Source organism: Chaetodon auriga, chromosome 16, assembly GCF_051107435.1.
Source record: "Chaetodon auriga isolate fChaAug3 chromosome 16, fChaAug3.hap1, whole genome shotgun sequence".
NCBI classification, from domain to species: Eukaryota; Metazoa; Chordata; class Actinopteri; order Chaetodontiformes; family Chaetodontidae; genus Chaetodon; species Chaetodon auriga.
This window is the reverse complement of record NC_135089.1, coordinates 15,531,842-15,546,473: the sequence shown is the minus strand read 5'-3', so window position 1 is coordinate 15,546,473 and position 14,632 is coordinate 15,531,842. Positions and strand designations below refer to the sequence as shown.

At 42.1% G+C, this 14,632-nt stretch overlaps 1 protein-coding gene across 1 annotated transcript in view; it reads right to left on the bottom strand.

Annotated features, from left to right (window-relative positions):
- Positions 1-6,134: 6,134 nt before the first annotated feature.
- prkcbb (protein kinase C, beta b) overlaps positions 6,135-14,632 on the bottom strand; it is a 91,219-nt gene continuing 82,721 nt past the window's right edge. Inside the window, exon 17 of the mRNA XM_076753172.1 lies at positions 6,135-10,064. Within this exon, the coding sequence (XP_076609287.1) occupies positions 9,909-10,064 (156 nt within the window). The 3' untranslated portion in view covers positions 6,135-9,908. The remainder of the gene's footprint in view (positions 10,065-14,632) is intronic.

The following is a 14,632-nucleotide window of genomic DNA, read 5'->3' as shown; positions in this document are numbered from 1 at the left end:
GCCACGGACCGTTTTTAATGATTCCACTCCAGCGAGGTTTCCACACAAGGCGGTCTGAGCTTCACAGTTCACTTCACACACGGAGTGTGCACGTGGATGCAGGAGTGTGTGTGCATGTACTGTACATAGGCGTATGCCTGTTTATGTCTGTTCACGTGACTCTGTTGTGTATGCACATCCTATGAACATGTGTAAGCGTCTTGTCTGCGTGTGCGCGCGTGTGTTTGTGTGCGTGCCGCAGGCGGTTGAACAGTTCTGACTGTTTTAAAGCTCATTGTATTGCCAGTTTAAACAGCAATGAATGGAAGCCCGTCCTCGTCACCGGAGACCCATACAAATGATAGGATGACAGGACTGCAGGGATGAATAAATGCATGGATCCCCCCTCTCTAATTGATTTGCTTATTTACTGGTAGCTTTTTTTCTCTGTCTTTTTTCTTTCCATTTTTCCTCTCTGAGCATGCCGACACATATTCATTAATGAATGAGGATCAAGGAGTGCCGCTCTGTGATACCCACTGTGCATGCTTGTGTGTGAATGAACACACCCATGCACATATACAGGAAACAGATACACTTCCGTCTCTCTTTGCGTCTGTCCTACGCGCATGTTTGTCAAGGCGACGAAAGACCCGACGAGTGGACAATGATGCTTAGTTAAACTGTCTTGGTGTCAGTCTGCTTCAGTGTTTAAGTGCCATAGCTAAGTGACTGGCTGATTTACTGACTGGAAGTCAGGCTGTAAGTGACTTAAAGATGGAGTGAGTGACGCTCTGACTGACAGAGCAACTGGCTGTTTAGCTGATGGAATTGGTGGCTGTCGGACAGACTACAAAATAAACAGAGGAGGAAACAGAGGAATTAAAGTGATCAAAAACAAACAGAGAGGGAGAGGAGTGAAGAGGGAGAGGGAGAAAGAAGGATTACAGTTAATAATTAAATAATTGCATGAACAGATCAACAGAGAAAGCAGTGACAGGTCCTATCATCCTTCTCACTTGCTCTCTCTCTCTGTGTGTGTGTGTGTGTGTGTGTGTGTGTGTGTGTGTGTGTGTGTGTGTGTGTGTCCGTCCGAGGCCTTTGCTGCCTGCGTTATCGCACAAGGAGACTCATTAACATAGAAATGACTTCAGGAAGAGAAGTACAGCGTTTCACCTTTGGTGAGAGACAGGAGGGAGGGAGGGAAGCTGGAGAAAGGAGGGAGGAGGAGTGACAGGAGAGGAAGGAGGAAGAAGAGAGAGAGGAAGAGGTGAGAGACAGTTGGTGGAGGGAGAGAAGAAGAGTGGAGAGAAGGAAAGCATGAGCGGTGGGAAAGATAGAAGGGAGAGAAGTATTGATGGAGGCAACAAATCAGAGGACAGAGTGAGGATGATAGCAGGAGGTGGCAGAGAGGGAGAAGAGACAAAAGAAGAAAGGAGGGTGAAGAGAGAGGGAGAGAAAACACAAAGCATCAGCGTAACCCTGCCTCCTAGAAATTACATACTAACATGTTGTCAAATAACAATTTGAGGAAATCGCAGATGTCTGGATTGTGTCCAGTGTTTCATCCCATAAAGGAAGTTCTACATTATTGGAAACACAAATTGTAGGGAGGTGAGCGCTAAGGGCAATTTTTCATCAAAAATGCCTCTACAAAAAATACGAATGATTTCGTCAGCGGATCCTTTTTAATTTTTGCAAGTGTCTAATGGAACAAGAAGGAGTGAGCTGCCCGGTGAAGAGCTGCAGTCGACGAGCTGCACACCTCAAACTCCTCAGCAAGCTGACAAAGTGTGAAATCTGCTAATCATCATCATTCATTAAAATCTGTTCCTCACTATTTTTGATGATGATAACCTAAATCTGGAGGCAGGAAGTCTCTGCAGAGGCTTAATGTATAAAGTAAATACAGCATGGATTGTGACTGTTTTCCTTCTTATGCTTTTGTGTCATCTCTATGTCCACCATGACTCGACATGACACACACATATAGCAGCAATTTAATACAAAACACACTCATTGGCTGCTACTTCTGTCTTACTTGTCTACACCTAAAAAACTGCTCCTGCTGCTGTCGCTTGTCTTTCCAACAGGTGGTGCAGGTTTGATGGAGCCTGCAGGTCCATTTGTTTCTGAGTTTAATCACTGGAACATGAAAAGAAGTACAGTTTACGTATATTACTAACTTCTAGTAAAAGCCTGGTTACTATGTGGTCTATGACCCTGGTGTTTTTAGGCAGCGGGTGGGGTCAAGGGCACCTGTAGGGAAAAGCATCATGGGAAATGCAGTTTGAAATCACCAAGGCTCTGTTTCTCTCTCTTCTCACTTCCCTCTGCTGCTCTGTCCTCAGTTATTGGCTGAACAACAGGAGGATGAAGAGAGGAAGACAGGGTGGTTCTTGAAGAGCGGAAGAGGAGGACTGCAGGGTTTCTGCTCAGTGAGCTGGAACCCTCTCACGCCTCTGGCCAGCGCTCAGAGACTGGGAGGGGAAAAAGAGGAGAAGGAGGAGGAAGAGGGCAGGCAATACAAGAGGAAGAAGTTAGAAGACACAGAGAAATTAGAGAGCGAAAGATAAACTGTTTGGAGGAAGAGAGAGGAGGAGGAACACAAATATACTGCAAATGAAGTGGGCTGGATATGTTCACAGTCAGCGAGGGACGCTGACACGTGGCTGTAGGATTAAAGACTAACTCTCCAACTGCTCTGACTGACCAGTTTATTTATGTCTTCATATATATGTATGCGTCTGTGAGGCTCATAATGCAGATGTGGGCATTATAATGCATATCTCGACCTTGCCTTTGCATCTCTATGTGTGTGTATTTGTGTGCATGTGTGTTAATATGTGGGTGTGTTTTACCAGATGGGAATGACTCCGGGGCAGAGAGAGGACATATGGTGATGTGGCATGACTCTGGCGTGATGTTAATATGTCAAAACTGTGATTTATGACTTGGATGTCCGCAGACACAGCCCCGGGAAATTCTCCATGAAAGGGTGTGTGTGTGTGTGTGTGTGTGTGTGTGTGTGTGTGTGTGTGTGTGGATATAGAAAGTGAGATGTTTTCTGATGTGTGTTGCCTCATTTGGCAGCAGAATAAATATGATTTCTGGTGTTGGTGAGTTAAATTTCGAAATTTCTCTGCTTTTTTTTGAAAATTTCATAGAAAGTTAAAGCTTCTGTCGGTGATGCTCTAATCTGAAGTAGTAATGTGTGTTTGTGGGACTGTCATGTGTAAGGGAGGACACTTTCAGGAGGGCCTGAGGTCAGAGATCACGTGGAAGCGTCTCTAATGTGAGTGTGTCTAAGGCTGTTTGTGTGTGTGTGTTGGACATTGACTGGGCAAAGGACTGACAGATTGATTAAGAGAGGAAGTGGCGTGTGAATGAACGCGAGACACAGAGAGAAAGAAGTGTATCTTGATTGTGAAGGCACACGTCTGATGGTGTGAAAGTGTGTCTAATATGTTTGCCTAATGAAAATGCATGTTGGGCTGCACGAGAGAGCGAAAGAGAGAGAGAAAGCGAGCGAGCGAGCGAGAGAGAAAGATTGTGTGAAATAAATCCAATCAGCTCCTCCGTCATGCTCCCCTCTTGAGCCTTTTTAAGATCCACTGAGTGAAATAAATAAGAGATTCTTTTGCTTTTGTCAGTTTCCCTTTTTCATCTCTCCCTCCCGCGTGCTGCAGCGCTCTGCTGTCATTCACTGCAGCCTCCATGTTCCCTTCATCTTTTCCTTTTCCATCAACAACAACAGCTAGCTTCAGCTAGCTAGCTAACTACAGAATCAGTGCAGAGCTGCATGCACATGGCAGCCATTGATAGCACGTCTCATTGACTGTAAACCCTGCCCCCAAGCAGAAATTGTCCAATCATAGCTTAGCAACCATAACTAGGCAGAGCAGGCCTTTCAAACCTTGGATTTCTCAACATTTTAGAGCCACGTGGGCTGTAGTTATAGCAGCGCTCTGTAAATAAAGAGTTTGGAGGGTGTCTTTTTAAGTTAGCCTTCTGAAAAAAAAACCAAAAAAAAACCAAGAGCATATAAGAATGTATAAAATAGCATATTAGATGCAGTTGTTAGCATGTTTGGCTCCATATCTTACGACCTCCAGTCGTAATCTAGCAAGTACTTTCAAGGTCAAGCAGCATTTGGTACTACACTATTTTGTCCAGCTACAGGTGACATAAAAGCTCAGTTTATGGTAATGTTAATGGCTCTGCCTCACTGTTTATTGGATTCGGAGACACTCCAGCAACCCAAGACATGCAACATGTATCTTTAGCATCAGTCTTTTAGCAATTGTGCTTAATGATATCATGCAGGCATATGTAGTCATCAAGTCCTAAAAACCCATTTACAGGGTTCTTGTTATTAAAGTGAGTCAGCTGGAAACATTAAAAGTCACCCAGAGACAAAGTTACCATTAGGTTAATCTGAGTCCATGGTCACCGACTAGATCTGAGACACCTAAGACACCTTGTCTGACTTTCTCTTGTTGTATTTTGTAAACTGCGGGGGGGAATGTGTGGGGTGTGAGAATGGACAGCTTGACAGGCGTAGCACCAACTGAGAGGAAGTGGGGCTTAGTGAGCGGCCTGTTAGCCATTAAGCATTTATGCTGCTTGCAGCTGACAAAGGGGAGCGGTTGTGTATTATTACACAATCTTAAATTACAGCTGAGGTCATTGTCTCCATCTCCAGCAGTCAGAGGTAAATTGAGTGTGTGTGTGTGTGTGTGTGTGTGTGTGTGTGTGTGTGTGTGTGTGTGTGCTTACATGTGTGTTTATTTGGAAAACATCATTGTCTTCAGGGAAAGTAGTTGTTTGGCAGGAGAGAATTTACCTGTTTGTATTTGTACAGTTGTCTGTGTGTATTCCCACACGGAACCAATGTGTGCAGGTGGTTTACTCTACAGTACTGTGTCTATATGCCAACTGTGTTGAGAGTAATCTACAGCAGTATACCAGCATCCCTTTGTCTTCCTATCTGATCTCCATCTCCTTCTTTTCCCTCACGTCTTCCTCCTTGTTTCCATCCTCATATTTGTTTTGAATTTTATCTCACTCCATCTGTCCCTCCAACTTACCTCATGCTCTCTGTGGCAGAGGATTATATGTTGTCATTATGAGAAGTCTGATTATTGTTATTATTATCACAAAGGCAGATGAAGCCAAGCATGGCCATATGGGATATACATATAGATGTTTGTGTGTGTGTGTGTGTGTGTGTGTAAATGTGAACCTTAACAGTGATGGCCTCCTGCCAGTTGCACCGTATGTTAATAATAAAGATTTATTTGACATTTGCTGTCAAACTTTAACAGGTGGACCATTAATGTCTGTGCTGCAGACGTAGCACACATTTACTGTGTCTGATAAGCAGGCTACCTACCAAGACCGTGGAGGAAAATCCCTTTATTTTTTATAATTGTTGGACGGCTAACGAACAAAAATCATTTCTTTGTTGTGGTTTGATAATGTTACTTTTCAAGCACTGAAAATGCAAAGATTTTTAAAGATACAATTACAACTAGTCATTTTGCAGACGCTTTCATCCAAAGCGATGTACATATGACACACACCAACGGCACAGCATTGGGGGCAGTTTTGGGGTTCAGTATCTTTCCCAGTGATACTTTGCCATGTGGACTGCCGGTAATGAAACAAGTGTCAGCAGCTGTAAGAGAATAAAACTCTGCCTAGTTAATCTAAACAGAGATTTCATTAAATTAAAACAGGTGGCACCACAAAAACTAGTTCATCCATAGAGGTTAGCTGTTACTAATCACACCTACAAACTGCTAGGTGGAACTGTTGTGTAGCTAACTGAACTAGCTCCGGCCTACACATGATTAGTTTTCACCCGAGTGAAGAGGAGAAGTAATAATATAAAATATGGTTGACACATCTGACATGACACTGGATCAAAATGCTGAATAACACTGAGAGTTAAATTAACACAGAAATGACACAATATTCCTAAAATTATAAAATGTTTTACTAATAATGTTAACATTAGACCAGATGATCCAGTGGCTGTAGAGGTTAGCATCATCAGACGTTTCCCCCTCACACAAAAAGTCATACCTTCACAAGAAGCACCAGCATCCACTCAGTCGAAAAGCACGTCACACACACCGAGACAAAATGTCATCTTTCAACATGATTTATTATTCTACAATCAAAAACATCACAATACACATTTTAGACTTAGTAAACTATCTCACAAAACACATTCTTACTCATACTCTGAGCAGTATCTTTGTTGTTCTGCATGTAAAAACTTCAAATTATCTTCAGGTTATTGTTAAACTACTTGTTTATCATGTAAGCTCGGCTGAAATCAACACAGAAATAAGTTCAAGAAACAAGCCTCAGATTTCAAGTTTAATGTCAGGTAGCCAGCGTCAGCAAGGCTCGGGATCACAAGAGAAAAACAGCGAAATGCGAACGGAAGCGATGTGGGACAAATCAGCGAGAACGGGAGAAGAATGATCAAGGAAGGATTAGAGACAAGAGGATGCATCGGAATAAAAACAAGCAGGAGGGAAATGGATCTTAAAGACAAGAGATGAAAACAGAGGAGAGGGTGAGCAAAGAAAAAAAAAAAGCCTTTAGAGAGGGGTAAAGGTCAAGAGAAGGGAAAATGAGGTAAGAAAAAGACAATGAGGAAGAAGGAGAGAAGAGGGGGATCGGGAAAGGTCAGAGGGAAAAAATAAAATGACGGATGGAAAGGTGTGATCGAAGAAAAGGTCGGAAAGAAAGAAAGGAGTGAAGGAAGGAGGACGCTAGTGGAGAGTTGGTACACTGTTCGGCCAATTCTGTTCCACCCCGCAGAATCTATCACTGTATGAGTGGGTCGAAGGAACAGGTGCTTTTGATGTAAAATGTCATTATAGTTCAGTTCTCAGATATTTTGGCATGTTTTCTATTGCAACTCATATATATAATTTTACCCCTAAACACATATACTTCTCTGTGTATAAATGGAATCATGGAAATGGAAGACTTTACCGCTATAGACTTGTAAAATAGTTATATATATACAAATGAAGCATGGCCCTTGTATAATAGTTCATAACAATGACATGAGACATACTTTATATCATAAATTAAACAACATAAAGCCTATTAGTGTCTAATAAAGTAATTATCACACACCAGTCTATCAACCAAGACTTAATATAGGATAAATCCATATCATATGGAACAAGATATGAAAGAGAAAGAGAGAGATCATCACATGCATGCATAGTATAATTTTTAACACCAAACATAACCATAACGAGTAACTGGCTCATGATCGTGTGAACGAGTGGAGCTTCACGAGGGAAAAACATGTTTGTACGCGTGTTGCTGCGGATGTGCGGCGGCTCGTCGTTTCATGTTTGCTCTCTCAAGTCGCTGCTGTTTGGACAGGTGCAGATAGAGGCTGTGAGCTTACAAAAAGACAGAGTTCTTGTCACTTTTAAAGAAAGACTTCTATGAAATTATACAGTACTAAACATATTTAAATCACGCGTATGTACAGTGTCACATTCACTCGTCTCTCACACACACACACACACACACACACACGCTCACACACAGGTAGACACAGCTGTCGAGTGCTATTGAATGCTTCAGGGTCTACGATTCAAAACAACAGATGTTAAGAGTAGGCGTGATTAACATCAGGAGATATTTACACCCTTGACCTGAGCTATGCACAGCTCTACGCTTGAGAAAGGCCGACACACAAATGAAACTTTATAGTTTGCATGATCTAAATAAAAGAACAGGACTGCGGAGTCAGATCCAGTGAGACTTCCCCAAAGATGAAAGAATTAGGAAAGATGCTATGTGTATGTGTATGCTTATATACTGTATAGAAACATGTACAATATGTATATGTACTGTATATACTATACACAAGGGTACTTTTTGTGCTGATTAAAGAAGGGAAAAACAATCTAGGCCTGTGTAATGGACCTACAGTATATGCCAAATGTGCCTCCAGGAGTGAACATTTCACAGTCATTGTCCGCCTTGTTACGCTTCACCTAATAATTCCAACCCTCAGTCATGGATTGGACTGTATGGCTGTGTGTGTGTGTGTGTGTGTACAGTACACAGAGCTAGTTGGCATTATAGCCAGTGTAATGTGGTTTGAAGCTTGAAGGCAGATTTGCTGAATTTGAGCTGAATTTGAAATAATTGGCTTTATCCAATGAAGCCTTACAAACCACACAAACCCACACACATGCACGCACACACACACACACACACACACACACCCACACACACAGACAATGCACACGTGTGAGCGCACACATGCATTCATACATGTATTCTAGCATAAGGACATTTGCCAAAACATGCACACAAACACAGCTCTGACACACACAAACACAGATGGGCTGAGAGAAAGAAGTGCAAAATAAATAATTGAGAAAAGCAGCATTGCTGTTGTTATTATTGCTGTTTGTGAAATCGCTCACTTGGGGGTTGTCAAAGCAGCTCCTCATTCACTGTGCGTGAATCTGCATGTGTGTATGTGTGCACGCTCCACTGGTGACTGCCGCATTGCCAACCCTGTGACACCACGTCATACTAGGCTCCCAGTGAGGCCCTGTCAGAAGTACGGATTAGAGCCAAAACACAGAAAAATAAATAAAAGGAGACAACGGGGGTACTGGGGGAGGAGGGGAAAGGAGAAGGCAAGAGCCAAAGGAGGAAAGAGAAAGAAGAGAAGGACAAAAAGGTTTGACAGGCTGTGAAGTTTGCTCATTAGGCATATTCCCCTGTGATGGCCCTGTGTGAGACGCTCAGTCTGCGTGTGTGTCAGCACTTCCACGGCGCGCAGGCTGGCTGAAACAGGCAACATTGGTCAAGACACACATGTTCAGATGGATAAAGCCTGCACACTCAGGCCTCTGTTTAAACAGCTGCAGAAGATACTGTGGATGCACTTTGTTCATTCTAGGTTTTTTTTTTACTCCTTACAAAGTGATGAGAGCAACAAGATTAAAAAACTGATACAACTTCTAACATCATGACAATTTGGTCCTCTCGTGATCTAAAAACATGTTCTAATCTGGAAGCAGCCACATTTTCTGCTTGTTTTGGTCCCATCTGGCCTTGTTGAAGCTAAACACTATCAATGAAAAAAAAAAAGCATTTATTCATACATGAACAGAGGACTAGAATGACTGTGCCATGTTAAAAAAATGACTCGCACATACTCAAGACAATGCTGCCGTTTTCACTGCACCAGGCAAATCACACCAGGGACTGAGACTGCTGCTCATATCCATTCATTCTTGTTCAACATGGGTTTATGTCATGTCACATCTCAGTGATTAGTTACTCTCCTTACACGGTTTGGTGCAAGATGTCACGACTGATGCAGTTAAACTTGTGCAACAACACTAGAGAACGTATGACAATGCTCCAATTAAGACAAGTGAAAATAGGTTTGCTGTAGCATTTTAGTAGATTTATGCAAACCAAATTCTATTGTTATTATAATCATGGCATAAAATTAAGAGCAGGGAGCACTTGTTCAGTGCAAGCCAGACTGGGGTGCTGTGGCGTCTGGGCTGCAGTGCTTTATGTATATAATTGGTCAATTTTAGTCTTTGGGGATTGATATTTTCCCATAAATTTAGCACGCCACACATGCTTTTGTCCTGTATGAAAAGCATTTTGACACCCAGGGTATTATTGATATAATACTTCAAAATCTTTGGTATCCAGTCTATTGTGCAATTTCGGTGTTGTGATACCTTTCTTATGCTGAAGTATTGGGCAAACCCCAGTGTGGTCAAAAAGAACTCAGACTCTAACAGAACAAACAGACAAATTAGACTTGTAGTGCTAGTTTTTCTTCCTATCTGCTCTGAAACCTCGCTTTCTGCCAGTCCATCAGCGTCATCGAGTGTATGTTAATTCGCAGGAGCCACGTATTCAGGGTTAGTGAAGGAGAAGCCGAGGAAATCGTCCTGGTCCAGGTTCATGATAACGAGCTTGTCTGTTGGCGTCAGGTCCACGGGCATCTTGGTGAACTCCTTGTCGAAGTTACAGGTGTCCCGACGGTTCCTCTGCAGGTGGAGTTCATGAGATTATGATGCAGAGAGGGTATGGGGTGAAGGAGGAAAGATAGAAATGATTGCAGGCGAATGGGATGGATTTGAAAGGAGAAGAAGAGAAAGCATTACTGTTAGTTTTATATTTTAATACAATATCAACCGCATAAAAGCGCAAGTCATCTTCATTTTGACTGAGCCGTCATTCAACACGTGCATAATTACATTTCATAAATCTCAGCAAATTTGCAATAAACATAAATTAATAAAAAGTGAAGCCCCAAAAGTGATTGTAGTCATTATTTCCTTTGATGAAAAGGCAATCACTGTACACACTCCTTAGCCTGTACCTCGCAGCATTGTTATTGTTGATGCAAGCGTTTCTTAAAATGAAAACCACCGTCTCCTTGTGGCGATGGTGTTTGCACTGACAGTGCAGGAAGCTGTGTGCTGTCACCGCCACCCAGCACATTATGCATATACTGTAACACACAGCATATAGAGTGAACTTGAAGTGCTGCCCTTGATTCAGAAAACTTTCATGTGACTTCCATTTATTTCTCATCTGAACACCTCTCAAACGAGGTCTCACCTGCCAATATCTGTTTTTTTTTTTTTAAACATTATCTCTATGAAGCCAGGACTAAGGGTCATAGAAATCAGGATATTTTTACAGCCCTACAGCGAGCCCCCGTTGTCCACTGTGACAGGCACAAGACATACTACACCTGACAGAGACGATGTTGGTACAGTAGCCTGGATGTGCAAGAGTGAATCTACAAAAATGCTGCTTTTCTGGAGTTTCAGCAGTGAAAAATAGGACAGCAGTGTATCCTGTCTGTCTGCTTTGCTGCTGCTGGTGTGTGGGTTTATGTCGGGAATAACAGGAACACACACAGCACCCTCCTCTTGTCCTGTCTTTGCTGTGATAGTCCCTGTTGCTTATGCTATTTGTAGTCAGGTCTCAGACTCGCTGTGATAATGATCTTGCTAATGTTAAGATGCTACAAGTAGCACCTGTATGAATGATGGCAGATCAAAGGAAGATAAAAGATAGAGGTAAAAAAAAGATACATGGATATGATGAAACATAAAGGGAAAGGAGGAAATACAAGGAAATGATCAAAATACCAAGTGGCGGCAGGCAACCTGTAATAGAAAGACCTCAAAACAGAGGAAAAACAAGAAGAAATGTGAAATATAGGAGTGAAGAAAGTGCAGAGGAGAGTCACCACCAAGACAGAGGGATGAGAAACAGATGCTAAGTGACATGAATCAAAAGAAAACAGGGGGAGACTGAAGTCAACGCAACAGCAACTGTGACTTTGTGTAGGAGGTGAGGGAAATCTGTGTGTGTGTGTGTGTTAGTGGAGGGTTTCTCCGGGCCAGGGCATTGTTAACACACTGTTCAGCTCAGCTGGTGTATGTATAGAGGAAAGAAAAGAGTGAGCGGGGATGGAGGAGTGTATGTTAGTGAGAGGGGGAGGGGCGAATTAGATGCCATTTGATTCACTGAGACTGACACACGGTTGGGGACTTCATCCTTACTGCGGCTGTCCGTGCTGTATGCACTCATGGTGCTGTAAGGCTCTGTGTGTAAGAGCAAACACTCAAGGAAATGTGGTATAGGGAGTCATATCACTGTTTGCCATATCTGGCCTGTAGGTGTGAGATTCTGTGTGTGTTGTCATGTGATGCTGCTTAAACTGGTAGAGGAGGATTGGTTAGGGGCATCCATACAGTATATTCCCGTCCAGGGAACGCATACACACACATTCTATCCTAGATAGAGTCCATCAAAGGTAGTACATAGAGGTTTGTGATGCCTGTCAATAAATTTAGTATAAGAAGTAAAAGAAGTAATGGTAATCTTGTGGAGACTATCTGTGGCTGTTTTCCACTTTGATCATACTCAGCATACGTCAGAGATGATCTGTTTGCTAAGATGCATCAAAAGCAGTTTTTTTGTTTTTTTTGTTTTTTTTTATGTCTATGGGCTCTCTTTCTACACCTCTCGACCACATAGAGCTTATGAACATACACCTGTGTGGGCAGGCCTTTAAAACCCATCAGGCCTTTATGCCTATTCATAATGGGATTATCACAATTATGAGTTTCCAACATTTAGATTCAGGTCAACATCTAAGTCGTCTTTAGGACTGGGAAAAGTGGGACTTCTGTGAAAGCTCCAGTATATCCAACCTGTCTGCATCAGGCTTTCCTCTCTCTGCTCGCTCCTCAGTCAGCTCTGTCTATGTCATGAAGTGTTATTTATTCAAATAAAGAAACAGTTTTTTTTAAAAAAGAAAAAGTGGTAAAAATTAGATCTTAAAAGCACAATTTGGAGCACAGACATTCTGCACTTTTAGCACTTGTTTATCTCTTCATTACTTTGAAGGACTGTGTCAGAGCTGCGGCACGATAAGCTGCTCTTTTGCATTTCCTCTCCTTTTTAGTTTTACCTTTTTATTCCTGAGAGCTCATTCTGAGCTGTGTGTGCCTCTTGCAGAAAGATGCAAGATGAAATCAGTGAAAACACAATATATACTTACCATGTAGGTCTATAATGGCATGATCTTACTCATTAATAAGAATTAATATTCTATACTTGGTTTGATGGTCCTTCCACCATGGCTATGACCCAAATAGATTAGACAGATAGACAGATAGACAGATAGATAGATAGATAGATAGATAGATAGATAGATAGATAGATAGATAGAGTCACAGGTGATATGAAATCATGAGGTAAAGTGGGATAACAACAGCAGCAGAGAGGGAGAGAAAGAAATGGGTCAAATAAAAGCTGGCCACATAAATATTCACATCAGTAAGCAAGCAGCGGCCACAGAGAAAACCACACAAGGGGCAATCTCAGAAAATCCACAACCAACCATAAGTACATCCAAATACATCCACAAAGTCGAGAGTCTGAGCATCTGACACCATGTACGTTTGAAAAACACACAAATAGACAGTCCAGGTCACAGCAAGAGGAAGAGGACAGAAAGACGGAGACAGCCAGCAATAAAGAAGAGGGGAATTTAGCCAAGTAGATGCTGATTATTATGTTGGTCCAACACTTCTGAATGCACACTCGACACAACGCCCGTGTCTGCTGTTTGACAGGAGCGAGGCAGGGGAGGGTGGGGTCAGAAACAACAGCGAGAGAGACAGAGAGGGACAGGAGAGCTTTCAAGATCACAGCAACCACAAACCAACGTTGCGTCTCCTACCTTCATCTGACAGCTCTCCCACCGCCTGAGAGGAGCTCCCTCCATCCACAGGGACACACCTGCCACAGCTGGCCCAGATCCACCTCCCGTTCCTGGGCATGATATCCACTAGAGTGCCTCGTATCAAGAGTGTGATTTGCTTCCCAAATAATACATCAGAGATGTAGTTTTGTTAACCTCGTGCAGCCAAACGTCATTAAAATCCAGTTTTATTTGAACTATAGTGGAGATCAAAGATACCTAATATGTTGCAGAGATGTGTGTAAAATCATGCACAAGATGGAAAGAATATTTTCATCTGATGGAGGCGGTGCGGCCATAAAAAACATGGAGTCTTTGGAGTTGTTTGAATACTTCACTCAGTGTAAACATCATACAGCTTCAATGTCGAGGCACAACAAGATGAAATGATAAACAGGAGTTTTAAGTACAGAGTATTTTTAAAGACTGCACACTCACACAGGTGTTTTTAGTACGGTCATTAGACTTGTGCTCCCTCCTCTGGACAGCGATCATCCAATCAGCACTTAGCAAACGTAACTACGCACAGCCGGCCTGTCAAGGTTTGGATTTACTGTCTAACTATAGGATTAACTATCTCTACACCACAACACGAAAACAATGGTTCACCCTCATTGGGTGAGGATGCTTACTTTTTTCCTGGAATATGCAGCTTTAGCCTCAACCTTTGAGCATGATAGCTTGCATGTAACCATCAAGTGCACATTTCAGACTCCTTTTACAACATCCGGATTAAAAACAAGTGAGCTGGAAACATGAAAACATTACAATGAGACTGTTTTCTTGGTCAGTTACTGTGTGCAGTGCATGTTAAGTGAAATGTATGGCTAATTTTTCCTCTCAAAGAAAACACGAATGAGCATCACATGGTGAAAAAAATGTAGAAAACAGGATGGAACTATGACATTTCACTTTGTTTCATATATTCATGTGAGGAAGGTTACGTCTTCTTCTTCCTCTTCTTCTTTCTGAGAGGAAGCAGTGAGTTAAATGTTCACAATGTGAGAACATATGAAAAAATGTGTTTCCACTTCCCATTAAGCACATTACCTCTTTTTTAAAAAAGCCACCTCAAGCAAGCCTAAAAACAATTTTTTGTGAAACTGAGGAAGTTTTTCCAAATTTTGCCGTTACCATCAATCTTTCCTAATGCAATACTTCAAAATGTGCAGAAAAATACATTGATGGAAACATGATTAATGTGGCTTCAATACAGCTTGCTGTGCCAAAGTGTGCTTTCATTATCTCCTGCTGGAATATTCCAGGAAATTTTACTCACCCAGTGAGTACTTGCTGTTGCTAATCGATGCACTGTTAAACTAAATG